Source organism: Ranitomeya imitator, unplaced genomic scaffold (genome assembly GCF_032444005.1).
Source record: "Ranitomeya imitator isolate aRanImi1 unplaced genomic scaffold, aRanImi1.pri SCAFFOLD_184, whole genome shotgun sequence".
NCBI lineage: Eukaryota > Metazoa > Chordata > Amphibia > Anura > Dendrobatidae > Ranitomeya > Ranitomeya imitator.
In genome coordinates this window covers 94,061-121,491 of record NW_027194894.1, presented here as the reverse complement: position 1 = coordinate 121,491, position 27,431 = coordinate 94,061, and the positions used below count along the sequence as shown (strand labels likewise).

The window sequence follows — 27,431 nt, the reverse complement described above, 5'->3', positions numbered from 1 at the left end:
GATTTCTTCACTCCAAGCTGGTTGGCTATTACAGATTTAGTCTTCCCAGCCTGGTGCAGGGCTACAATTTTGTTTCTGGTGTCCTTTGACAGCTCTTTGGTCTTCACCATAGTGGAGTTTGGAGTCAGACTGTTTGAGGGTGTGCACAGGTGTCTTTTTATACTGATAACAAGTTTAAACAGGTGCCATTACTACAGGTAATGAGTGGAGGAAAGAGGAGACTCTTAAAGAAGAAGTTACAGGTCTGTGAGAGCCAGAAATCTTGATTGTTTGTTTCTGACCAAATACTTATTTTCCACCATAATATGCAAATAAAATGTTAAAAAAAACAGACAATGTGATTTTCTGGATTTTTTTTTCTCAGTTTGTCTCCCATAGTTGAGGTCTACCTATGATGTAAATTACAGACGCCTCTCATCTTTTTAAGTGGTGGAACTTGCACTATTGCTGACTGACTAAATACTTTTTTGCCCCACTGTATATTACAAAGTATTGAGATGAAATTTTGTTTCTGACCAAATACTTATTTTCCACCATAATATGCAAATAAATTGTTAAAAAAACAGACAATGTGATTTTCTGGATTTTTTTTTCTCAGTTTGTCTCCCATAGTTGAGGTCTACCTATGATGTAAATTACAGACGCCTCTCATCTTTTTAAGTGGTGGAACTTGCACTATTGCTGACTGACTAAATACTTTTTTGCCCCACTGTATGTGTGTAGTATATTTATATTTATTTCTGTATATACATTGTGAAATCTCTGCCACTGTACCATTAATTGCAGAAAACATTTATTCGGATATATAGAACTGATTTTTAGTTGCAGACATTTTGGCAATGTTTGGATGTACCCATAAAAATTTGTGGCACACACACTGTCCTAGATACGTGGAGCCTGGTAGAACAGGGTCTGGGAACCCCAATTTTCCCTATAGCTGGCAGCGCGGTTATCCACCTTTGGGGACACTTTGTTTCTTACTTAAATGCATATATTCTTGGCTAAAATTTAGTTTTGCAATTGGGTTTCATTAAGAATGTTGCACCATTTGCCTTGTATAGCCTCAGTGTTGCTCTGTCTAGTGCTGGCTGCAGAATGGGTTAACTGAAAATCCAAGAGTGAGCTCATTCTAAGGCCGGCGTCACACTACCGTGTTTTACGGACGTAAGAGAGGTGCAGAAAATACGGATTGCATACGGTACAATGCTTCTCTATGCCCCTGCTCCTATCAGCCGTATTTTACTGATCCGTATTATACGGTCTTCTACAGCCGTAGAAAATCGCAGCATGCTGCGTTTGTCACCGTATTGCGCAAAAAATACGCCAATGAAAGTCTATGGGGGCCAGAAAAATACGGATTACACACGGACCAGCAGTGTGACTTGCGAGAAATACGCTGCGGTGTTAGAGAGAAAAGCCGGCAATTCAGCGCGGTGTACAGTAAAATCACACTGACAGGTTACAATAGAATAGGTAGAATAAATGTGTACACATAGAATAGGTATATATATATATATATATATATTTATATATATGTCATTGAGACACATATATGTATATATTAATATTTCATACAGCGCTAGATAGCTTTAAAGCCGGTAATTCAATTGCCGGCTTTTGCTATCTCCTTCCTAAACCCGACATGATATGAGACCTGGTTTACATACAGTAAACCATCTCATATCACCATTTTTTTTGCATATTCCACACTACTTGTTAGTAGTGTGTATGTGCAAAATTTGGGCGGAAACAATTGGCGTGGGCTCCCGCACAATTTTCTCCGCCAGAGTGGTAAAGCCAGTGAGTGTGGGCAGATATTAATAGCCTGGAGGGTCCATGGTTATTGCCCCCCCCCCCCCCCCCGGCTAAAAACACCTGCCCCCCGCCACCCCAGAAAAGGCACATCTGGAAGATGCGCCTATTCTGGCACTTGGCCACTCTCTTCCCATTCCCGTGTAGCGGTGGGATATGGGGTAATGAAGGGTTAATGTCACCTTGCTATTGTAAGGTGACATTAAGCCAGATTAATAATGGAGAGGCGTCAATTATGACACCTATCCATTATTAATCCAATAGTATGAAATGGTTAAAAAACAATATCCCATACCTTCCGATGATCTGTCACGTCCCACGATGTAAATCCATCTGAAGGGGTTAAATTATTTTACAGGCAGGAGTTCTGCTATAATGCAGCTGTGCTCCTGCCTGTAAAACCCCAGCGAATGAATGGAAAGTAGGACAATGACCTGTAGTTACCTTCATTCGCGGTGATGCACCCATCTGCTGGTTGTCCTCATATGACCTCGAGCGTGGGAACTTTTCAGAATATTTTCCCAGCCTCTTCCAGATGTGCCTTTTCTGGGGTGGCTGGGGGCAGATGTTTTTAGCCGGGGGGGTGGGAGGGGGGGGGGGGGGCGAAAACCATAGACCCTCTCCAGGCTATTAATATCTGCCCTCAGTCACTGGCTTTACTACTCTGGCGGAGAAAATTGCGCGGGAGCCCACGCCAATTTTTTTCACCATTTAACCCTTTAATTTAATATCTAGAGCGCCCAAATTTTGCACATACACACTACTGACATTAGTAGTGTGTAATATGTAACAAAAATGGGGATATGAGATGGTTTACTGTATGTAAACCATGTCTCATATCATGTCGGGTTTGGGAAGGAGATAGCAAAAGCCGGCAATTGAATTACTGGCTTTAAAGCTATCTCTCGCTGGATAAAATATTAACCCCTTCATGACCTTGGGATTTTTAGTTTTTCCGTGTTCGTTTTTCACTCCCCTCCTTCCCAGAGCCATAACTTTTTTATTTTTCCGTCAATTTGGCCATGTGAGGGCTTATTTTTTGCGGGACGAGTTGTACTTTTGAACGCCATCATTGGTTTTAGCATGTCGTGTACTAGAAAACGGGAAAAAAATTCCAAGTGCAGTGAAATTGCAAAAAAAGTGCAATCCCACACTTGTTTTTTGTTTGGCTTTTTTGCTAGGTTCACTAAATGCTAAAACTGACCTGACATTATGATTCTCCAGGTCACTACGAGTTCATAGACACCTAACATGTGTAGGTTATTTTTTACCTAAGTGTGGTGAAAAAAAATTCCAAGGTTTGCAGAAAAAAAAAATTGCGCCATTTTTCCATACTCGTGGCGTCTCCATTTTTCATGATCTGGGGTCGGTTGAGGGCTTATTTTTTGCTTGCCGAGATGACGTTTTTAATGATAGCATTTTGGTGCAGATACGTTCTTTTGATCGCCCGTTATTGCATTTTAATGCAATGTTGCGGCGACCAAAAAAACATAATTCTGGCGTTTCAAATTTCTTTCTCACTACGCTGTTTAGCGATCAGGTTAATGCTTTTTTTTAATTGATAGATCGGGCGATTCTGAGCGCGGCGATACCAAATATGTGTAGATTTGATATTTTTATTGATTTATTTTGATTGGGGCGAAAGGGGGGTGATTTAAACTTATATTTTTTTTATTTTTTTCACATTTTTTTAAACTTTTTTTTAATTTTTGCCATGCTTCAATAGCCTCCATGGGAGGCTAGAAGCAGGCACAGCACGATCGGCTCTGCTACATAGCAGCGATCTGCTGATCGCTACTATGTAGCAGAACTGCAGGTGTGCTGTGAGCGCTGACCACAGGGTGGCGCTCACAGCTACCGGCGATCAGTAACCATAGAGGTCTCAAGGAGCTCTATGGTTACTATGGAGAAGCATCGCCTACCTCCGATCATGTGACGGGGTCGGCGATGACGTCATTTCCGGACGCCCGGACGGATGCGGTAGTTAAATGCCTCTGTCTGCGTTTGACAGCAGCATTTAACTAGTTAATAGGCGCGGGCAGATCGCGATTCTGCTCGCGCCTATTACGGGCACATGTCAGCTGTTCAAAACAGCTGACATGTCCCGGCTTTGATGCGGGCTCACCGCGGAGCCCTGCATCAAAGCAGGGGATCTGACCTTGGACGTACTATCCCGTCCGAGGTCAGAAAGGGGTTAATATATATATATATATATATATATATATATAGACAGCATATATGTTGTTACGATTTTTTGAGCACATGGATCCATTGTATGTCCATATGTCGGTTTTGCAAGCCTGCGAGAAAATCTCGCAGTACGGATGCCATACGGATTACATATGGAGGATGCCATGCGCAAAATACGCTGACACACCCTGCCTACGGAGGAGATACGGACCACTATTTTGGGGACTTTTCTACGTAATTTACGGACCATATTTTTATACGCTGAGTGTGAGGCCGGCCTAAGGGTATGTGCACACGTAGAATGGTCCACTGCGGATTTACTGCGTTTTTACACCTGCGGTTTTCTGTTATGGAGCAGGTGTAAAACCGCTGCGGATCCCGCACAAAGAATTGACATGCTGCCGAATGTAAACCGCTGCGTTTCCGCGCGTTTTTTTCCACAGCATGTGCACTGCGGATTGAGTTTCCCATAGGTTTACTTTGTACTGTACAACGCATGGGAAACTGCTGCGGAAACGCTGCAGATTTTGCTGCTGTGTGTAAACATAGCCTAAGGATCCAGAAAGAGAGCTTCTAACACTTATCTGTCTATTTCTGAGCTCTTCTCAGCTGATTTATGACCACTGACCACAGAAAAGTTGAATGTGCAGGGAGGAGGAGACAAACAGCCTGTAAAAGCCAAAAGGTGCAAATTTTGTAAGGAAACTGAATTGCAAAAATGACTTTTAGCCCCAAATAAATGCAATTAAGTAAAAAAAAAAGTCCCCAGAGGTGGATAACCCCTGCCACTGGCGACATGTAAGTCAATAATCGATTGTGGATTCTTTGTGTTAGGCCGTCTTGGCACGTCTCAGTCTGTATACAGGTCGCGGTTTGCAGACCAGCCGAAGGTCTCCTGACCCGAACCCTAAAGCTTGAAATATGCCTATGAGAATGTTGATTTGGGGTCCAGGAGTCCAGAAATCCCAGACACGTGAAGCCGGCCTTACATGAGGGCATACTTACACTTTCTGGTCATTTAGGATCTTGCCATTCAACGAGTCAATGGCCTTCTGGGCTGATTCGCGGGTCTCGAAATGTACAAACCCATAACCTTTAGATCCATTTTCGTCACACACGACCTGCAACACCTCATATTAATAAGGGACCTTACTACTGCACAGACCTCACACATCCGTATGTGGTGGATGACTGACTTACCTTACACGACATGATGCTGCCAAAAGCAGAAAATGTGTCGTACAGTAATTTACTATCGATGGTCTTATCCAGGTTCTTGATAAAAATGTTGCCGATCCTGCTCTTTATTACGGACGGGTTGCGCTGACACCACATAATGCGCATCGCTTTGCCATTCATGTCTTCAAAGTTCATGGTATCCAGAGCTCGCTCCGCTGGCGGGAAAGGATGGGGGACATTTTCAAAGAAAGAGACTATCAATGACTTTATCCACCTCGGTGACCTCTGCGCCCTGATAGGATGCCATGCCATGATAGGAATTGTTGATCAGCTCCAGCATTCCATGCTACAACATTTTTTACTATATTTTGTTTTGCATTAATTTTATTTAAAAAAAAATAATTTGCAAATTTTTCTTGTTCTAAAATTTTTTTAGAAATCTTGAACTGTTCATACTTTCTGCCCTTTCAGGAAGAGTTTTCAGCAGGCTCCTTATCAGCAGAGGAAGGATGACGGTAACGCTTCTACATACAGCTGATAATACAAGATCCACTAATTACAATAGGAGATGTCACAGCTGACCCTGCTCACCCTCCCTTCACAATGACACTTGTACACGCTCATTAGATGCTTTAATAAAATTATTGGACTCAGGTCTGATGACTGTAGCTATGTACACCTGTTGTTTCCTGAAACAACAGGAAGTTATAATCTATAAAAGCACCCATGTCCAGTTTGAAAGTTGCAAGATTTTTTTTATTTTTAATACATTATATGTTAAGCTAAAAAATTGCCAGAAATTAAAAAAAATATACAGTATTTCAAGCAATAAAATGTAAATTGTGTAAAAATCATTCAATGTGATTGTTTGGTTTTTATTTTTAGGTTGTCTCTCACAGGTGACGTGTACCTACGATAAAAATTTCAGACCTCTGCATTCTTTGTAGGTGGGAAAACATGTAAAATCGGCAGCGTATCAAATACTTATTTTCCCCACTGTATCTACAATCTTGTATGTCCATGATATTTGTGGAACAGTTGCAATATTTCACCCCAGCCTTGTTGCTGGCAGGGCTGCAATGTATAGCTATAGTTGTGTATTGCTTCTCACCGTCCTCCGGCTGCTGGAAATTGATGTAAGCGTAGCCAAGAGACTGACCGGTGATCTTGTCTCTGCATATGATGACTGACAAAATGTTGCCGGCAGGAGTGAACTTTTCATGCAGCATCTCCTCTGTGACCTCCGGAAGGAGATCCCCAACATACAGGGTTGCTGTACTGTGGCTGAGTGCGCTAGTGGCCATTATTAGCAGGGTCACTAAAATAAAGGAGATTGTAAGAAAAACACCTTGATAATAACATGTCAGCATTACATGGCAAGTTAAGTAAATAAGGCAGCACACTGCAGCGCTGAAAGATGCACCTGTTCACACTTAGTCTATGTTTGGATGTGCTGGTCAGGTTTTTGAAAAGCATTACATGGCAGTCACACGCCAAAGCTGGCCATGCACATTAGCCGCAGCCTGACCATAGCTTATCTACACCCCGAACAAAAGGACATTCAACAGGGCGGATCATTCTCTGCCCCCGTCCTCTGTTCAGGGTGAAGCTGGGGACCCCGATACACAGTATAAGGCCTGCCGATCCCGCCAAAGTCAGACAACATTTATCTAATGTGTATGAGCAGCTTTAAAGGGGCTATCTGGCGCTGTAACATTGATGGCTTATTCTTCGGAGAGGTCATCAATGTCTGATTACTGGGGGTGCGACACCCGGTACCCAACCGATCCTGGCGGTGGCGGCTGGAAGTGCTGAGTTGTGGCTCTGTCCAGAACAGCTCCATCGACAGTATAGTGGCCACGGCCAGGTACTGCACATGCCTTCTCTATTGAATAGTATGTGCATGTGTCACTATTCTGTAGACAAAGCTGTGCTGTGCAGCTCCATAACTGAGCAGTTCCGGCTGCCGACGACACCAGGAAGGGCTGATCTCCGGGGGTACTTACCAATCAGACATTCATCACCTACCCTAAGGATAGTCCATCAATGTTAAAGTCCCAGACACATGCTTTAAAGAACTGGTAGATTTCACCGCTTCACTAAAACAAAGTCAAATTGACATCTTGGTTTTTTTTATTCTTGTATTTATGGGTAAATATAATTTTTACAGTAAAATGTAATTTAGTATGTTGAGCCGTTTGGTTTCTACAGCCTCTATGTATCACAGTACATGTAATACTGCAAAACGAGGTAACTGTGAATCCACCAGTGAGCTCATCTGAAGGCCGAATAATTAATTGTCCAAGTTAATTTACACATCAATAATAAAACATACTGATCAGCTAGGCAATTATTAAACTGCGTGCTAAATCAAAGAGTGTTTTGATTCTTTTCAATAAAAAGTTATAACTTTATTAATACAGACAAATACAAAAAATAAAACAATGCCTTAAAACCGTACAGATAAATGTAATAGCAGGTAGGTGTAGAGCAAAATATAATACTAGTGAGGGAGCAAGAGATAAAATAAACATTCCTGGATACAACAAATTTTTCAACAATAGAGCATGCTGAGAAAATACCTCCACTAACTTCAAATCACCAATTGATGAGGAATTTCAATATTAAAGTCATCTATTTACTTATAATTATACTGACTAAAGCGAGATGAAGAAATAGAGGCTCAAACCGCATGCTCTATTGAAATGTTGCTAAATAAATCCTGAACCAAAGTGCTATCAAATGTATGCACTTAGTAATGATAGTGCTTAAAATATGGATTAAACACCCGTACATATGCTGATAGATATTTTCCTTTGTTACAGAGCGAGGGTCTTCAGGTGGGTTACCAGAATAATAAATTATTCCAACAACCTGTGTGTTTATTTCATTAAAAGACTTTGTAATAATGTGTGTGTTTTTTTAACCCTTTACTACTATTGGATTAATAATGGATAGGTGTCATAATTGACGTCTCTCCATTATTAATTAGGCTTAATGTCCCCTTACAATAGCAAGATGACATTAACCCTTCATTACCCCATATCCCACCGCTACACGGGAATGGGAAGAGAGTGGCCAAGTGCCAGAATAGGCGCATCTTCCAGATGTGCCTTTTCTGGGGCGGCTGGGGGCAGGTGTTTTTAGCCGGGGGGGGGGGGGGGGGGGGGGGGCAATAACCGTGGACCCTCTCCAGGCTATTAATATCTGCCCTCAGTCACTGGCTTTACTACTCTGGCGGAGAAAATTGCGTGGGAGCCCACGCCAATTGTTTCCGCCATTTAACCCTTTAATTTAATAGCTAGAGCGCCCAAATTTTGCACATACTAACATTAGTAGTGTGGAATATGCAAGAAAAAATGGTGATATGAGATGGTTTACTGTATGTAGACATGTCTCATATCATGTCGGGTTTAGGAAGGAGATAGCAAAAGACGGCAATTGAATTACCGGCTTTCTGCTATATCGCGCTGGATGAAATATTAATATATATACATACATGTGTCTCACTGACATACATATACATATATATATATATAGACAGTATATATGTTTTTATTATTTTTTGAGCACATGGATCCATTGTACGGCTGCCATACGGATTACATACGGAGGATGCCATGCACAGAATACGCTGACACACCCTGCCTACGGAGGAGCTACGGACCACGATTTTGGGGACTTTTCTGCGTATTACAGCCGTAAATTACGGAGCGTATTGTCTTACGCCGAGTGTGACGCCGGCCTGACATGTGGCGCTGATTAGAGAACTTACGATTCTAGAATTCTTCACTTTCCTCCGCAAAGATTTCAGGTTGTGCCGACTTTGGACTCACAGACTCTGCACAATATGTCGGTAATCACCTTGTTCCTATCTTGTCTCCAGTCAGATCCTGATGGCGGCTCCTGGTAAACTGTCACTGTCAGGGCACAGCATGGCCGCCTCATGGTGCCAACTGATGCCCACGCGAGGAGCGGGCAGTTACTACGGGGCCGACACGTGTCTGGATCCCCCTTATAATAAAGCATTTTATGCCATAAATGTGCACCAATCAAATAAGACTTCTCCTTTCTGGATCATCACTTATTATATGTTTACGCACTTGTGTGCTCGTGCCTACGGCAGGACGATGGGGGGAGGGGGGGCGGCACGGGAGCAAGTTTTCTTTCTGGTCTTTTTTTTTTTTAAATTAGAGTCCGGAGCCGCCTCCCCCCGCCCCGGGCTCCTCCCCCCGCCCCGGGCCCCTCCCACTTCCCGCCTCCTTGAAGACGTCATACTCACCTACTCCAGCGAAGCCTGGTCTCAGGCTAGAGGCTAAATCCAAGGCGGCTAAAGGACCTCTGGTGACGTCACGCCCATGTGACCGGAAGGGGCGGCGCCTCTCCCTCCATAGAGCAGACAGGAGAAACGGAAGCTGTGGACGTCATGGCGGGATTTCGAGGACTGTGTGCAGGATTTGGGGTGTTTTGGGTTCCTCCTCCATAGTCACAGACCAGGTAAGTGGGAGTCTGCCTGGGGGAGAAAGGGGTGATGTTGCTTGCATGGGGCTGCACGCTGGACGGTGGGGGGATCTGCCTGGGGGAGAAAGGGGTGATATTGCTTGCATGGGGCTGCATGTGCATGCTGGACGGTGGGGGGATCTGCCTGGGGAGAAAGGGGTGATGTTGCTTGCATGGGGCTGCATGTGCATGCTGGACGGTGGGGGGATCTGCCTGGGGAGAAAGGGGTGATGTTGCTTGCATGGGGCTGCATGTGCGTGCTGGACGGTGGGGGCATCTGCCTGGGAGAAAGGGGTGATGTTGCTTGCATGGGGCTGCATGTGCATGCTGGACGGTGGGGGCATCTGCCTGGGGGAGAGAGGGGTGATGTTGCTTGCACGGGGCTGCATGTGCATGCTGGAAGGGGGGGATCTGCCTGGGGAGAAAGGGGTGATGTTGCTTGCACGGGGCTGCATGTGCATGCTGGACGGTGGGGGCATCTGCCTGGGGAGAAAGGGGTGATGTTGCTTGCATGGGGCTGCATGTGCACGCTGGACGGTGGGGGGATCTGCCTGGGAGAAAGGGGTGATGTTGCTTGCATGGGGCTGCATGTGCATGCTGGACGGTGGGGGCATCTGCCTGGGAGAAAGGGGTGGTGTTGCTTGCATGGGGCTGCATGTGCATGCTGGACGGTGGGGGGATCTGCCTGGGAGAAAGGGGTGATGTTGCTTGCATGGGGCTGCATGTGCATGCTGGACGGTGGGGGCATCTGCCTGGGGAGAAAGGGGTGATGTTGCTTGCACGGGGCTGCATGTGCATGCTGGACGGTGGGGGGATCTGCCTGGGGGAGAAAGGGGTGATGTTGCTTGCATGGGGCTGCATGTGCATGCTGGACGGTGGGGGCATCTGCCTGGGAGAAAGGGGTGATGTTGCTTGCATGGGGCTGCATGTGCATGCTGGACGGTGGGGGCATCTGCCTTGGAGAAAGGGGTGATGTTGCTTGCATGGGGCTGCATGTGCGTGCTGGACGGTGGGGGCATCTGCCTGGGGAGAAAGGGGTGATGTTGCTTGCATGGGGCTGCATGTGCATGCTGGACGGTGGGGGCATCTGCCTGGGGAGAAAGGGGTGATGTTGCTTGCATGGGGCTGCATGCGCGTGCTGGAAGGGGGGGATCTGCCTGGGGAGAAAGGGGTGGTGTTGCTTGCATGGGGCTGCATGTGCGTGCTGGACGGTGGGGGGGATCTGCCTGGGGGAGAAAGGGGTGATGTTGCTTGCATGGGGCTGCACGCTGGACGGTGGGGGGATCTGCCTGGGGGAGAAAGGGGTGATATTGCTTGCATGGGGCTGCATGTGCATGCTGGACGGTGGGGGGATCTGCCTGGGGAGAAAGGGGTGATGTTGCTTGCATGGGGCTGCATGTGCATGCTGGAAGGGGGGGATCTGCCTGGGGAGAAAGGGGTGATGTTGCTTGCATGGGGCTGCACGCTGGACGGTGGGGGGATCTGCCTGGGGGAGAAAGGGGTGATGTTGCTTGCATGGGGCTGCACGCTGGACGGTGGGGGGATCTGCCTGGGGGAGAAAGGGGTGATATTGCTTGCATGGGGCTGCATGTGCATGCTGGACGGTGGGGGGATCTGCCTGGGGAGAAAGGGGTGATGTTGCTTGCATGGGGCTGCATGTGCATGCTGGAAGGGGGGGATCTGCCTGGGGAGAAAGGGGTGGTGTTGCTTGCATGGGGCTGCATGTGCATGCTGGACGGTGGGGGGATCTGCCTGGGGGAGAGAGGGGTGATGTTGCTTGCACGGGGCTGCATGTGCATGCTGGACGGTGGGGGGATCTGCCTGGGGAGAAAGGGGTGATGTTGCTTGCATGGGGCTGCATGTGCATGCTGGACGGTGGGGGCATCTGCCTGGGGGAGAGAGGGGTGATGTTGCTTGCACGGGGCTGCATGTGCATGCTGGACGGTGGGGGCATCTGCCTGGGGAGAAAGGGGTGATGTTGCTTGCATGGGGCTGCATGTGCACGCTGGACGGTGGGGGGATCTGCCTGGGAGAAAGGGGTGATGTTGCTTGCATGGGGCTGCATGTGCATGCTGGACGGTGGGGGCATCTGCCTGGGAGAAAGGGGTGGTGTTGCTTGCATGGGGCTGCATGTGCATGCTGGACGGTGGGGGGATCTGCCTGGGAGAAAGGGGTGATGTTGCTTGCATGGGGCTGCATGTGCATGCTGGACGGTGGGGGCATCTGCCTGGGGAGAAAGGGGTGATGTTGCTTGCACGGGGCTGCATGTGCATGCTGGACGGTGGGGGGATCTGCCTGGGGGAGAAAGGGGTGATGTTGCTTGCATGGGGCTGCATGTGCATGCTGGACGGTGGGGGCATCTGCCTGGGAGAAAGGGGTGATGTTGCTTGCATGGGGCTGCATGTGCATGCTGGACGGTGGGGGCATCTGCCTTGGAGAAAGGGGTGATGTTGCTTGCATGGGGCTGCATGTGCGTGCTGGACGGTGGGGGCATCTGCCTGGGGAGAAAGGGGTGATGTTGCTTGCATGGGGCTGCATGTGCATGCTGGACGGTGGGGGCATCTGCCTTTGGAGAAAGGGGTGATGTTGCTTGCATGGGGCTGCATGCGCGTGTTGGAACGGGGGCATCTGCCTGGGGAGAAAGGGGTGATGTTGCTTGCATGGGGCTGCATGCGCGTGCTGGAAGGGGGGGATCTGCCTGGGGAGAAAGGGGTGGTGTTGCTTGCATGGGGCTGCATGTGCGTGCTGGACGGTGGGGGGGATCTGCCTGGGGGAGAAAGGGGTGATGTTGCTTGCATGGGGCTGCATGCGCGTGCTGGAAGGGGGGATCTGCCTGGGGAGAGAGGGGTGATGTTGCTTGCATGGGGCTGCATGCGCGTGCTGGAAGGGGGGATCTGCCTCGGGAGAAAGGGGTGATGTTGCTTGCATGGGGCTGCATGAGCATGCTGGACGGTGGGGGGATCTGCCTGGGGAGAAAGGGGTGATATTGCTTGTATGGGGCTGCATGGTGTGGGGGGCTGATGTCACGCGTTGTGCAGGTCAGTGTGTGATGTCTCTTGCGGTGGGGGGTGCAGGGATGTATAGCGCTACGTGTGTGGGGGGGGGGGGGGGACAGGGGAGGGGATGAATGATGATGGAGATTTGAGGGATTGATATTAACATGAGAATCTGCCTGATGGTGCGGAGTCCGTCCTGTTTTATTTATTCTTTTTTACATAAAACGTTTTCTCATTAATATTATTGGGCACACATGACGTCAGGTTGATGACTGTCCTATGACCTCTGGGAGCGACACTGCGTGATAACAATGTCTCCAGATCCCGGGCTTTATTGTCCTCGCACGCTGTGCTGGTCAGTATTAGCCCGGAGGCCACTGGTGGCGGCCACTACTTGTGTCCAGGTTTCTGCATGATTTTTTTTTTCTGTTTTATTCTAGGTATTGTCGCTTTTCCCCATCCAGTGACCTCCCTGCAGATGTCATCTCATCACTGGACTTCTCTTCACCAAGTGGAATGCTGGAGCCCCCACAATCCATGCGAGGACCCAAAGGGATGACACTGTGGGCGTCTGATAATGTCAGAGAGACGAGTATAATTCCTAAAAGAAAAAACACCAAAACCTCCCTTTCTCTCCATTTATATTGCTAGGGTCTGTGTCCCCGCCCCGTCCGCTCCTCTGTGTCCCCGCCCCGTCCGCTCCTCTGTGTCCCCGCCCCGTCCGCTCCTCTGTGTCCCCGCCCCGTCCGCTCCTCTGTGTCCCCGCCCCGTCCGCTCCTCTGTGTCCCCGCCCCGTCCGCTCCTCTGTGTCCCCGCCCCGTCCGCTCCTCTGTGTCCCCGCCCCGTCCGCTCCTCTGTGCCCCCGCCCCGTCCGCTCCTCTGTGCCCCCGCCCCGTCCGCTCCTCTGTGCCCCCGCCCCGTCCGCTCCTCTGTGCCCCCGCCCCGTCCGCTCCTCTGTGCCCCCGCCCCGTCCGCTCCTCTGTGCCCCCGCCCCGTCCGCTCCTCTGTGCCCCCGCCCCGTCCGCTCCTCTGTGCCCCCGCCCCGTCCGCTCCTCTGTGCCCCCGCCCCGTCCGCTCCTCTGTGCCCCCGCCCCGTCCGCTCCTCTGTGCCCCCGCCCCGTCCGCTCCTCTGTGCCCCCGCCCCGTCCGCTCCTCTGTGCCCCCGCCCCGTCCGCTCCTCTGTGCCCCCGCCCCGTCCGCTCCTCTGTGCCCCCGCCCCGTCCGCTCCTCTGTGCTCCCGCCCCGTCCGCTCCTCTGTGCCCCCGCCCCGTCCGCTCCTCTGTGCCCCCGCCCCGTCCGCTCCTCTGTGTCCCCGCCCCGTCCGCTCCTCTGTGTCCCCGCCCCGTCCGCTCCTCTGTGTCCCCGCCCCGTCCGCTCCTCTGTGTCCCCGCCCCGTCCGCTTGAGAGAGGAATTTTGTGTTAAAGGGAACCTGTCACCCCCAAAATTGACGTTGAGCTCAGCCCACCGGCACCAGGGTCTTATCTCCAGCATTCTGTAATGCATTCTGTAATGCTGTAGATAAGCCCCCGATGTATCCTCAAAGATGACAAAAAGAGGTTATATTATTTTCACCTGGGCGGTCCGATCCTGGGCCTCCCATCTTGATAGGATGACGTCCTCTTCTTGTCTTCACGCTGTGGTGCGCAGGCGCCGGGAAAGGTCAGAGAGGCCTGGGGCCTGCGCACTGCAGTACTTTGCGCTGGAGCCGCAGCGTGAAGACAAGAAGAGGACGTCGTCTGATGAAGATTGGAGGCGCCGGACCGCGATGCCCATCGGACCGGACCTGGACTGTCCCTTGGTGAGTATAATATAACCTCTTTTTCTCATTTTTAATTATTTTTATTTTTGGATACATCGGCGGGTTATCTACAGCATTCCAGAATGCATTACAGAATGCTGCAGATAAGCCCCTGATACTGGTGGGCTTAGCTCGCCCTCGATTTTGGGGGTGACAGGTTCCCTTTAAGCACCACAATACTGTTTTTGCAGCTAAAGCACAGGGGACTTTGGTACAAAATGTGTTTTGCTTTTTGTCATTAATTTGTCTTTAATGTTTAACCCCTTTACCCCCAAGGGTGGTTTGCACGTTAATGACCGGGCCAATTTTTACAATTCTGACCACTGTCCCTTTTATGAGGTTATAACTCTAGAACGCTTCTACAGATCGTGACATATTGTACTTCATGATGGTGCTAAAATTTCTTAAATATAACTTGCGGTTATTTGTGGGGAAAAAAACGGAAATTTGGCGAAAATTTTGAAATTTCGCAATTTTCCAACTTTGAATTTTTATGCCCTTAAATCACAGAGATATGTCACACAAAATACTTAATAAGTAACATTTCCCACATGTCTACTTTACATCAGCACAATTTTGGAACCAAAATTTTTTTTTTTGTTAGGGAGTTATAAGGGTTAAAAGTTGACCAGCAATTTCTCATATTTACAACACCATTTTTTTTTTTAGGGACCACATCACATTGAAGTCATTTTGAGGGGTCTATATGATAGAAAATACCCAAGTGTGACACCATTTCAAAAACTGCACCCCTCAAGGTGCTCAAAACCACATTCAAGAAGTTTATTAACCCTTCAGGTGTTTCACAGGAATTTTTGGAATGTTTAAATAAAAATGAACATTTAACTTTTTTTCACACAAAATTTATTTCCGCTCCAATTTGTTTTATTTTACCAAGGGTAACAGGATAAAATGGACCCCAAACGTTGTTGTACAATTTGTGCTGAGTACGCTGATACCCCATATCTGGGGGTAAACCACTTGTTGGGCGCATGGCAGAGCTCGGAAGGGAAGGAGTGCCATTTGACTTTTCAATGCAAAATTGACAGGAATTGAGAAGGGACGCCATGTTGCGTTTGGAGAGCCCCTGATGTGCCTAAACATTGAAACCCCCCACAGGTGACACCATTTTGGAAAGTAGACCCCTTAAGGAACTTATCTAGATGTGTGGTGAGCACTTTGACCCAACAAGTGCTTCACAGAAGTTTATAATGCAGAGCGGTGAAAATAAAAAAATAATTTTTGTGAAAAAATATGATCTTTTCGCCCCCAAATTTTTATTTTTCCAAGGATAAGAGAAGAAATTGGACCCCAAAACTTGTTGTAATAATAATAATAATCTTTATTTATATAGCGCCAACATATTCCGCAGCACTTTACAATTAAGCGGGGACATATACCGACAAATTCAATACAAGTTAAGAGAATTTAAACAGTGACATTAGGAGTGAGGTCCCTGCTCGCAAGCTTACAATCTACAAGGAAATGGGGGGGACACAATAGGTGAAAAGTGCTTGTTATTTCAGGTCTGGCAATTATAATAAATAGGGATTTTCATATGAAGCTGCATGATCCGGTCATCAGCCCGTGTGTTTAAGTGCAATAGTCAAGTATCAAGTGCAGTTATCATGTGTATGGAGGGTGTGGAGACAGATGAGTAGTAGGGTGCAGATTCACATGCAGATAATATTTGGAAGGAGGGAACAGGACAAAGTTAGTTTACTGAGTAGTTGATGTGGTAGGCTTGTTTGAAGAGATGGGTTTCCAGAGCGCGCTTGAATAGGTTGGGGCGAGGTATCAGTCTGATCGTCTGGGGAAGTGCATTCCAGAGAGCTGGCGCAGCATGAGAGAAGTCTTGGAGACGGAGGTGTGAGGTTCGGATTACGGGGGATGTTAGTCTTAGGTCATTTGTACAACGGAGGGCACATGTAGGGCGATAGACAGAGATGAGAGAGGAGATATAAGGCGGTGCAGAACTGCGGAGGGCTTTGTGGGTGAGAGAGATGAGTTTATACTGGACCCTGTAGCGAATGGGTAGCCAGTGTAATGACTGGCACAAGATGGAGGCATCGGTGAAGCGGTTGGACAGAAATATGACCCTGGCTGCCCCATTTAAGATGGATTGGAGAGGAGAAAGTTTGGTAAGAGGGAGACCGATCAGAAGAGAGTTGCAGTAGTCCAGATGAGAATGAATGAGAGCGACAGTAAGAGTCTTAGCAGTTTCAAAGGTGAGAAAATGTTAGATTCTGGAGATGTTTTTAAGACGCAGGGGACAAGAGCGAGTGAGTGATCGGTTATAGGGAGTAAAGGAAAGTTCGGTGTCGAATATGACCCCAAGACAGCGGGCATGCTGTTTGGGAGTTATGGTTGAACCCTCCAGGGTAATTTCGATGTTGGGTAGAGTGAGGTTAGTAGAATGAAGAAACACAAGAAGTTCAGTTTTGGAGAGATTTAGTTTCAGATAGAGGGAGGACATGATGTTAGAGACGGCAGACAGACAATCCTTGGTGTTTTGAATTAGATTGGGGGTGATGTCAGGGGAAGAAGTGTATAATTGGGTGTCGTCAGCATAGAGATGGTACTGGAACCCAAATCTGCTGATTGTTTGTCCAATAGGGGCAGTGTATAGAGAAGAAGAGGGGGCCCAGGACTGAGCCCTGCGGAGCCCCGATAGTAAGGGGACGAGGAGAGGAAGAGGAGCCGGCAAAAGATACAGTGAAGGAGCGGTCAGAGAGGTAGGAGGAGAACCAGGAGAGGGCTGTGTCCTTGAGGCCTATGGAGAGGAGCATGGTGAGAAGGAGCTGGTGATCCACAGTATCAAATATGACAGATCCAGGAGAATCAGCAGAGAGCAATGACCTTTGGATTTAGCTGTTATTGGGTTATTAGAGACTTTAGTGAAGGCAGTTTCAGTGGAGTGTAAAGAGCGGAAACCAGATTGTAAGGGGTCGAGAAGAGCGTTATCCGAGAGATAGCGGATTAGACGGGAGTGGACCAAGCTTTCCAGGAGTTTAGAGATGAAGGAAAGGTTAGAGACAGGTCTGTAGTTAGCTGTGCAGTTCTGGTCCAGGGATGGCTTTTTAAGTAAAGGGTGTTGTGGCTGGTAATTCAGTACCACAATGGACATAGAAGTCAGAGCACATACAGTGATCTGACAATAACCCAAAAACATAGAACGAGCTCTGAGACGTGGGAACTCTGCTGACCGCAATCCCTAATCCTCTCCAACCACACTAGAGGCAGCCGTGGATTGCACCTAACGCTCCCTATGCAACTCGGCACAGCCTGAGAAACTAGCTAGCCTGAAGATAGAAAATAAGCCTACCTTGCCTCAGAGAAATACCCCAAAGGAAAATGCAGCCCCCCACATATAATGACTGTGAGTTAAGATGAAAAGACAACCGTAGAGATGAAATAGATTTAGCAAAGTGAGGCCCGACTTTCTGAACAGAGCGAGGATAGGAAAGGCAACTTTGCGGTCAACACAAAACCCTACAAACAACCACGCAAAGGGGACAAAAAGACCCTCCGTACAGACTAACAGCACGGAGGTACACCCTCTGCGTCCCAGAGTTTCCAGCAAGCAAGAAAAACCAAATAAACAAGCTGGACAGAAAAAACAGCAAACAAAAAAAAACACAAGAGCAACTTAGCTATGCAGAGCAGCAGGCCACAGGAACGATCCAGGAGGAAGCAAGTCCAATACTAGAACATTGACTGGAGGCAAGGATCAAAGCACTAGGTGGAGTTAAATAGAGCAGCACCTAACGACTTCACCACATCACCTGAGGAAGGAAACTCAGAAGCCGCAGTACCACTCTCCTGCACTAACGGAAGCTCATAGAGAGAATCAGCCGAAGTACCACTTGTGACCACAGGAGGGAGCTCTGCCACAGAATTCACAACAAAAGGGGTAATGATGGCATGTTTAAATGAGGAGGGAAAGATGCCTGAGGAAAGAGAGAGGTTAAATATTTTAGTCAGGTGAGTGGTGACCACTGGTGACAGAGACTGCAGGAGAGGTGAAGGAATTGGGTCACTATTGCAGGTTGTAGGCCGAGCAGAAGTGAGGAGCTTGGAAACTTCTTCTGAAACAGGCTCAAAGATGTCTAGTGAGCTTGAGGTGCGGCAGGGAAGGGGATCCAGGCACTGAGGAGATTGGGCTGAGATATCCTGATGGATGTGGTTGATTTTTTTCTAGGAAATAAGTGGCCAGATCCTCGCCACTGGGATTGGAGATGGGGGCCTGTACATTAGGTTTCAGGAGGGAGTTTAAGGTTTCAAAACCCCCGCCCCGTCCGCTCCTCTGTGTCCCCGCCCCGTCCGCTCCTCTGTGTCCCCGCCCCGTCCGCTCCTCTGTGTCCCCGCCCCGTCCGCTCCTCTGTGTCCCCGCCCCGTCCGCTCCTCTGTGTCCCCGCCCCGTCCGCTCCTCTGTGTCCCCGCCCCGTCCGCTCCTCTGTGTCCCCGCCCCGTCCGCTCCTCTGTGTCCCCGCCCCGTCCGCTCCTCTGTGTCCCCGCCCCGTCCGCTCCTCTGTGTCCCCGCCCCGTCCGCTCCTCTGTGTCCCCGCCCCGTCCGCTCCTCTGTGTCCCCGCCCCGTCCGCTCCTCTGTGTCCCCGCCCCGTCCGCTCCTCTGTGTCCCCGCCCCGTCCGCTCCTCTGTGTCCCCGCCCCGTCCGCTCCTCTGTGTCCCCGCCCCGTCCGCTCCTCTGTGTCCCCGCCCCGTCCGCTCCTCTGTGTCCCCGCCCCGTCCGCTCCTCTGTGTCCCCGCCCCGTCCGCTCCTCTGTGTCCCCGCCCCGTCCGCTCCTCTGTGTCCCCGCCCCGTCCGCTCCTCTGTGTCCCCGCCCCGTCCGCTCCTCTGTGTCCCCGCCCCGTCCGCTCCTCTGTGTCCCCGCCCCGTCCGCTCCTCTGTGTCCCCGCCCCGTCCGCTCCTGTGTCCCCGCCCCGTCCGCTCCTCTGTGTCCCCGCCCCGTCCGCTCCTCTGTGTCCCCGCCCCGTCCGCTCCTCTGTGTCCCCGCCCCGTCCGCTCCTCTGTGTCCCCGCCCCGTCCGCTCCTCTGTGTCCCCGCCCCGTCCGCTCCTCTGTGTCCCCGCCCCGTCCGCTCCTCTGTGTCCCCGCCCCGTCCGCTCCTCTGTGTCCCCGCCCCGTCCGCTCCTCTGTGTCCCCGCCCCGTCCGCTCCTCTGTGTCCCCGCCCCGTCCGCTCCTCTGTGTCCCCGCCCCGTCCGCTCCTCTGTGTCCCCGCCCCGTCCGCTCCTCTGTGTCCCCGCCCCGTCCGCTCCTCTGTGTCCCCGCCCCGTCCGCTCCTCTGTGTCCCCGCCCCGTCCGCTCCTCTGTGTCCCCGCCCCGTCCGCTCCTCTGTGTCCCCGCCCCGTCCGCTCCTCTGTGTCCCCGCCCCGTCCGCTCCTCTGTGTCCCCGCCCCGTCCGCTCCTCTGTGTCCCCGCCCCGTCCGCTCCTCTGTGTCCCCGCCCCGTCCGCTCCTCTGTGTCCCCGCCCCGTCCGCTCCTCTGTGTCCCCGCCCCGTCCGCTCCTCTGTGTCCCCGCCCCGTCCGCTCCTCTGTGTCCCCGCCCCGTCCGCTTGAGAGAGGAATTTTGTGTTAAAGGGAACCTGTCACCCCCAAAATTGACGTTGAGCTCAGCCCACCGGCACCAGGGTCTTATCTCCAGCATTCTGTAATGCATTCTGTAATGCTGTAGATAAGCCCCCGATGTATCCTCAAAGATGACAAAAAGAGGTTATATTATTTTCACCTGGGCGGTCCGATCCTGGGCCTCCCATCTTGATAGGATGACGTCCTCTTCTTGTCTTCACGCTGTGGTGCGCAGGCGCCGGGAAAGGTCAGAGAGGCCTGGGGCCTGCGCACTGCAGTACTTTGCGCTGGAGCCGCAGCGTGAAGACAAGAAGAGGACGTCGTCTGATGAAGATTGGAGGCGCCGGACCGCGATGCCCATCGGACCGGACCTGGACTGTCCCTTGGTGAGTATAATATAACCTCTTTTTCTCATTTTTAATTATTTTTATTTTTGGATACATCGGCGGGTTATCTACAGCATTCCAGAATGCATTACAGAATGCTGCAGATAAGCCCCTGATACTGGTGGGCTTAGCTCGCCCTCGATTTTGGGGGTGACAGGTTCCCTTTAAGCACCACAATACTGTTTTTGCAGCTAAAGCACAGGGGACTTTGGTACAAAATGTGTTTTGCTTTTTGTCATTAATTTGTCTTTAATGTTTAACCCCTTTACCCCCAAGGGTGGTTTGCACATTAATGACCGGGCCAATTTTTACAATTCTGACCACTGTCCCTTTTATGAGGTTATAACTCTAGAACGCTTCTACAGATCGTGACATATTGTACTTCATGATGGTGCTAAAATTTCTTAAATATAACTTGCGGTTATTTGTGGGGAAAAAAACGGAAATTTGGCGAAAATTTTGAAATTTCGCAATTTTCCAACTTTGAATTTTTATGCCCTTAAATCACAGAGATATGTCACACAAAATACTTAATAAGTAACATTTCCCACATGTCTACTTTACATCAGCACAATTTTGGAACCAAAATTTTTTTTTTTGTTAGGGAGTTATAAGGGTTAAAAGTTGACCAGCAATTTCTCATATTTACAACACCATTTTTTTTTTTAGGGACCACATCACATTGAAGTCATTTTGAGGGGTCTATATGATAGAAAATACCCAAGTGTGACACCATTTCAAAAACTGCACCCCTCAAGGTGCTCAAAACCACATTCAAGAAGTTTATTAACCCTTCAGGTGTTTCACAGGAATTTTTGGAATGTTTAAATAAAAATGAACATTTAACTTTTTTTCACACAAAATTTATTTCCGCTCCAATTTGTTTTATTTTACCAAGGGTAACAGGATAAAATGGACCCCAAACGTTGTTGTACAATTTGTGCTGAGTACGCTGATACCCCATATCTGGGGGTAAACCACTTGTTGGGCGCATGGCAGAGCTCGGAAGGGAAGGAGTGCCATTTGACTTTTCAATGCAAAATTGACAGGAATTGAGAAGGGACGCCATGTTGCGTTTGGAGAGCCCCTGATGTGCCTAAACATTGAAACCCCCCACAGGTGACACCATTTTGGAAAGTAGACCCCTTAAGGAACTTATCTAGATGTGTGGTGAGCACTTTGACCCAACAAGTGCTTCACAGAAGTTTATAATGCAGAGCGGTGAAAATAAAAAAATAATTTTTGTGAAAAAATATGATCTTTTCGCCCCCAAATTTTTATTTTTCCAAGGATAAGAGAAGAAATTGGACCCCAAAACTTGTTGTAATAATAATAATAATCTTTATTTATATAGCGCCAACATATTCCGCAGCACTTTACAATTAAGCGGGGACATATACCGACAAATTCAATACAAGTTAAGAGAATTTAAACAGTGACATTAGGAGTGAGGTCCCTGCTCGCAAGCTTACAATCTACAAGGAAATGGGGGGGACACAATAGGTGAAAAGTGCTTGTTATTTCAGGTCTGGCAATTATAATAAATAGGGATTTTCATATGAAGCTGCATGATCCGGTCATCAGCCCGTGTGTTTAAGTGCAATAGTCAAGTATCAAGTGCAGTTATCATGTGTATGGAGGGTGTGGAGACAGATGAGTAGTAGGGTGCAGATTCACATGCAGATAATATTTGGAAGGAGGGAACAGGACAAAGTTAGTTTACTGAGTAGTTGATGTGGTAGGCTTGTTTGAAGAGATGGGTTTCCAGAGCGCGCTTGAATAGGTTGGGGCGAGGTATCAGTCTGATCGTCTGGGGAAGTGCATTCCAGAGAGCTGGCGCAGCATGAGAGAAGTCTTGGAGACGGAGGTGTGAGGTTCGGATTACGGGGGATGTTAGTCTTAGGTCATTTGTACAACGGAGGGCACATGTAGGGCGATAGACAGAGATGAGAGAGGAGATATAAGGCGGTGCAGAACTGCGGAGGGCTTTGTGGGTGAGAGAGATGAGTTTATACTGGACCCTGTAGCGAATGGGTAGCCAGTGTAATGACTGGCACAAGATGGAGGCATCGGTGAAGCGGTTGGACAGAAATATGACCCTGGCTGCCCCATTTAAGATGGATTGGAGAGGAGAAAGTTTGGTAAGAGGGAGACCGATCAGAAGAGAGTTGCAGTAGTCCAGATGAGAATGAATGAGAGCGACAGTAAGAGTCTTAGCAGTTTCAAAGGTGAGAAAATGTTAGATTCTGGAGATGTTTTTAAGACGCAGGGGACAAGAGCGAGTGAGTGATCGGTTATAGGGAGTAAAGGAAAGTTCGGTGTCGAATATGACCCCAAGACAGCGGGCATGCTGTTTGGGAGTTATGGTTGAACCCTCCAGGGTAATTTCGATGTTGGGTAGAGTGAGGTTAGTAGAATGAAGAAACACAAGAAGTTCAGTTTTGGAGAGATTTAGTTTCAGATAGAGGGAGGACATGATGTTAGAGACGGCAGACAGACAATCCTTGGTGTTTTGAATTAGATTGGGGGTGATGTCAGGGGAAGAAGTGTATAATTGGGTGTCGTCAGCATAGAGATGGTACTGGAACCCAAATCTGCTGATTGTTTGTCCAATAGGGGCAGTGTATAGAGAAGAAGAGGGGGCCCAGGACTGAGCCCTGCGGAGCCCCGATAGTAAGGGGACGAGGAGAGGAAGAGGAGCCGGCAAAAGATACAGTGAAGGAGCGGTCAGAGAGGTAGGAGGAGAACCAGGAGAGGGCTGTGTCCTTGAGGCCTATGGAGAGGAGCATGGTGAGAAGGAGCTGGTGATCCACAGTATCAAATATGACAGATCCAGGAGAATCAGCAGAGAGCAATGACCTTTGGATTTAGCTGTTATTGGGTTATTAGAGACTTTAGTGAAGGCAGTTTCAGTGGAGTGTAAAGAGCGGAAACCAGATTGTAAGGGGTCGAGAAGAGCGTTATCCGAGAGATAGCGGATTAGACGGGAGTGGACCAAGCTTTCCAGGAGTTTAGAGATGAAGGAAAGGTTAGAGACAGGTCTGTAGTTAGCTGTGCAGTTCTGGTCCAGGGATGGCTTTTTAAGTAAAGGGTGTTGTGGCTGGTAATTCAGTACCACAATGGACATAGAAGTCAGAGCACATACAGTGATCTGACAATAACCCAAAAACATAGAACGAGCTCTGAGACGTGGGAACTCTGCTGACCGCAATCCCTAATCCTCTCCAACCACACTAGAGGCAGCCGTGGATTGCACCTAACGCTCCCTATGCAACTCGGCACAGCCTGAGAAACTAGCTAGCCTGAAGATAGAAAATAAGCCTACCTTGCCTCAGAGAAATACCCCAAAGGAAAATGCAGCCCCCCACATATAATGACTGTGAGTTAAGATGAAAAGACAACCGTAGAGATGAAATAGATTTAGCAAAGTGAGGCCCGACTTTCTGAACAGAGCGAGGATAGGAAAGGCAACTTTGCGGTCAACACAAAACCCTACAAACAACCACGCAAAGGGGACAAAAAGACCCTCCGTACAGACTAACAGCACGGAGGTACACCCTCTGCGTCCCAGAGTTTCCAGCAAGCAAGAAAAACCAAATAAACAAGCTGGACAGAAAAAACAGCAAACAAAAAAAAACACAAGAGCAACTTAGCTATGCAGAGCAGCAGGCCACAGGAACGATCCAGGAGGAAGCAAGTCCAATACTAGAACATTGACTGGAGGCAAGGATCAAAGCACTAGGTGGAGTTAAATAGAGCAGCACCTAACGACTTCACCACATCACCTGAGGAAGGAAACTCAGAAGCCGCAGTACCACTCTCCTGCACTAACGGAAGCTCATAGAGAGAATCAGCCGAAGTACCACTTGTGACCACAGGAGGGAGCTCTGCCACAGAATTCACAACAAAAGGGGTAATGATGGCATGTTTAAATGAGGAGGGAAAGATGCCTGAGGAAAGAGAGAGGTTAAATATTTTAGTCAGGTGAGTGGTGACCACTGGTGACAGAGACTGCAGGAGAGGTGAAGGAATTGGGTCACTATTGCAGGTTGTAGGCCGAGCAGAAGTGAGGAGCTTGGAAACTTCTTCTGAAACAGGCTCAAAGATGTCTAGTGAGCTTGAGGTGCGGCAGGGAAGGGGATCCAGGCACTGAGGAGATTGGGCTGAGATATCCTGATGGATGTGGTTGATTTTTTTCTAGGAAATAAGTGGCCAGATCCTCGCCACTGGGATTGGAGATGGGGGCCTGTACATTAGGTTTCAGGAGGGAGTTTAAGGTTTCAAAACCCCCGCCCCGTCCGCTCCTCTGTGTCCCCGCCCCGTCCGCTCCTCTGTGTCCCCGCCCCGTCCGCTCCTCTGTGTCCCCGCCCCGTCCGCTCCTCTGTGTCCCCGCCCCGTCCGCTCCTCTGTGTCCCCGCCCCGTCCGCTCCTCTGTGTCCCCGCCCCGTCCGCTCCTCTGTGTCCCCGCCCCGTCCGCTCCTCTGTGTCCCCGCCCCGTCCGCTCCTCTGTGTCCCCGCCCCGTCCGCTCCTCTGTGTCCCCGCCCCGTCCGCTCCTCTGTGTCCCCGCCCCGTCCGCTCCTCTGTGTCCCCGCCCCGTCCGCTCCTCTGTGTCCCCGCCCCGTCCGCTCCTCTGTGTCCCCGCCCCGTCCGCTCCTCTGTGTCCCCGCCCCGTCCGCTCCTGTGTCCCCGCCCCGTCCGCTCCTCTGTGTCCCCGCCCCGTCCGCTCCTCTGTGTCCCCGCCCCGTCCGCTCCTCTGTGTCCCCGCCCCGTCCGCTCCTCTGTGTCCCCGCCCCGTCCGCTCCTCTGTGTCCCCGCCCCGTCCGCTCCTCTGTGTCCCCGCCCCGTCCGCTCCTCTGTGTCCCCGCCCCGTCCGCTCCTCTGTGTCCCCGCCCCGTCCGCTCCTCTGTGTCCCCGCCCCGTCCGCTCCTCTGTGTCCCCGCCCCGTCCGCTCCTCTGTGTCCCCGCCCCGTCCGCTCCTCTGTGTCCCCGCCCCGTCCGCTCCTCTGTGTCCCCGCCCCGTCCGCTCCTCTGTGTCCCCGCCCCGTCCGCTCCTCTGTGTCCCCGCCCCGTCCGCTCCTCTGTGTCCCCGCCCCGTCCGCTCCTCTGTGTCCCCGCCCCGTCCGCTCCTCTGTGTCCCCGCCCCGTCCGCTCCTCTGTGTCCCCGCCCCGTCCGCTCCTCTGTGTCCCCGCCCCGTCCGCTCCTCTGTGTCCCCGCCCCGTCCGCTCCTCTGTGTCCCCGCCCCGTCCGCTCCTCTGTGTCCCCGCCCCGTCCGCTCCTCTGTGTCCCCGCCCCGTCCGCTCCTCTGTGTCCCCGCCCCGTCCGCTTGAGAGAGGAATTTTGTGTTAAAGGGAACCTGTCACCCCCAAAATTGACGTTGAGCTCAGCCCACCGGCACCAGGGTCTTATCTCCAGCATTCTGTAATGCATTCTGTAATGCTGTAGATAAGCCCCCGATGTATCCTCAAAGATGACAAAAAGAGGTTATATTATTTTCACCTGGGCGGTCCGATCCTGGGCCTCCCATCTTGATAGGATGACGTCCTCTTCTTGTCTTCACGCTGTGGTGCGCAGGCGCCGGGAAAGGTCAGAGAGGCCTGGGGCCTGCGCACTGCAGTACTTTGCGCTGGAGCCGCAGCGTGAAGACAAGAAGAGGACGTCGTCTGATGAAGATTGGAGGCGCCGGACCGCGATGCCCATCGGACCGGACCTGGACTGTCCCTTGGTGAGTATAATATAACCTCTTTTTCTCATTTTTAATTATTTTTATTTTTGGATACATCGGCGGGTTATCTACAGCATTCCAGAATGCATTACAGAATGCTGCAGATAAGCCCCTGATACTGGTGGGCTTAGCTCGCCCTCGATTTTGGGGGTGACAGGTTCCCTTTAAGCACCACAATACTGTTTTTGCAGCTAAAGCACAGGGGACTTTGGTACAAAATGTGTTTTGCTTTTTGTCATTAATTTGTCTTTAATGTTTAACCCCTTTACCCCCAAGGGTGGTTTGCACGTTAATGACCGGGCCAATTTTTACAATTCTGACCACTGTCCCTTTTATGAGGTTATAACTCTAGAACGCTTCTACAGATCGTGACATATTGTACTTCATGATGGTGCTAAAATTTCTTAAATATAACTTGCGGTTATTTGTGGGGAAAAAAACGGAAATTTGGCGAAAATTTTGAAATTTCGCAATTTTCCAACTTTGAATTTTTATGCCCTTAAATCACAGAGATATGTCACACAAAATACTTAATAAGTAACATTTCCCACATGTCTACTTTACATCAGCACAATTTTGGAACCAAAATTTTTTTTTTTGTTAGGGAGTTATAAGGGTTAAAAGTTGACCAGCAATTTCTCATATTTACAACACCATTTTTTTTTTTAGGGACCACATCACATTGAAGTCATTTTGAGGGGTCTATATGATAGAAAATACCCAAGTGTGACACCATTTCAAAAACTGCACCCCTCAAGGTGCTCAAAACCACATTCAAGAAGTTTATTAACCCTTCAGGTGTTTCACAGGAATTTTTGGAATGTTTAAATAAAAATGAACATTTAACTTTTTTTCACACAAAATTTATTTCCGCTCCAATTTGTTTTATTTTACCAAGGGTAACAGGATAAAATGGACCCCAAACGTTGTTGTACAATTTGTGCTGAGTACGCTGATACCCCATATCTGGGGGTAAACCACTTGTTGGGCGCATGGCAGAGCTCGGAAGGGAAGGAGTGCCATTTGACTTTTCAATGCAAAATTGACAGGAATTGAGAAGGGACGCCATGTTGCGTTTGGAGAGCCCCTGATGTGCCTAAACATTGAAACCCCCCACAGGTGACACCATTTTGGAAAGTAGACCCCTTAAGGAACTTATCTAGATGTGTGGTGAGCACTTTGACCCAACAAGTGCTTCACAGAAGTTTATAATGCAGAGCGGTGAAAATAAAAAAATAATTTTTGTGAAAAAATATG

The 27,431-nt window shown here is 49.6% G+C and overlaps 1 protein-coding gene and 1 long non-coding RNA gene across 5 annotated transcripts in view; one reads left to right on the top strand and one right to left on the bottom strand.

The window, feature by feature from the left end:
* The window catches only part of LOC138656623 (polyadenylate-binding protein 1-like), a 29,985-nt gene extending 20,443 nt beyond the window's left edge, over positions 1–9,542 (bottom strand). The window contains exons 1-4 of one of the 4 annotated variants that reach the window (XM_069743734.1): positions 9,464–9,542; positions 6,293–6,499; positions 5,203–5,396; positions 5,008–5,123 (exon numbers count right to left, since the gene is read on the bottom strand). In XM_069743734.1, coding sequence (XP_069599835.1) covers positions 5,008–5,123; positions 5,203–5,396; positions 6,293–6,485 — 503 coding nt within the window. In that variant the 5' untranslated portion in view covers positions 6,486–6,499; positions 9,464–9,542. Of the gene's footprint in view, positions 1–5,007; positions 5,124–5,202; positions 5,397–6,292; positions 6,500–8,956; positions 9,387–9,463 lie in introns of those variants that run through there. The other 3 variants (XM_069743733.1, XM_069743731.1, XM_069743732.1) reach the window with 3 other exon arrangements.
* Positions 9,542–15,509, top strand: LOC138656626 (uncharacterized). The gene is made up of 3 exons (XR_011316930.1): positions 9,542–9,678; positions 13,118–13,256; positions 15,146–15,509. It is a non-coding gene; the product is annotated as an uncharacterized lncRNA (long non-coding RNA).
* The last annotated feature ends 11,922 nt before the right edge of the window (positions 15,510–27,431 follow it).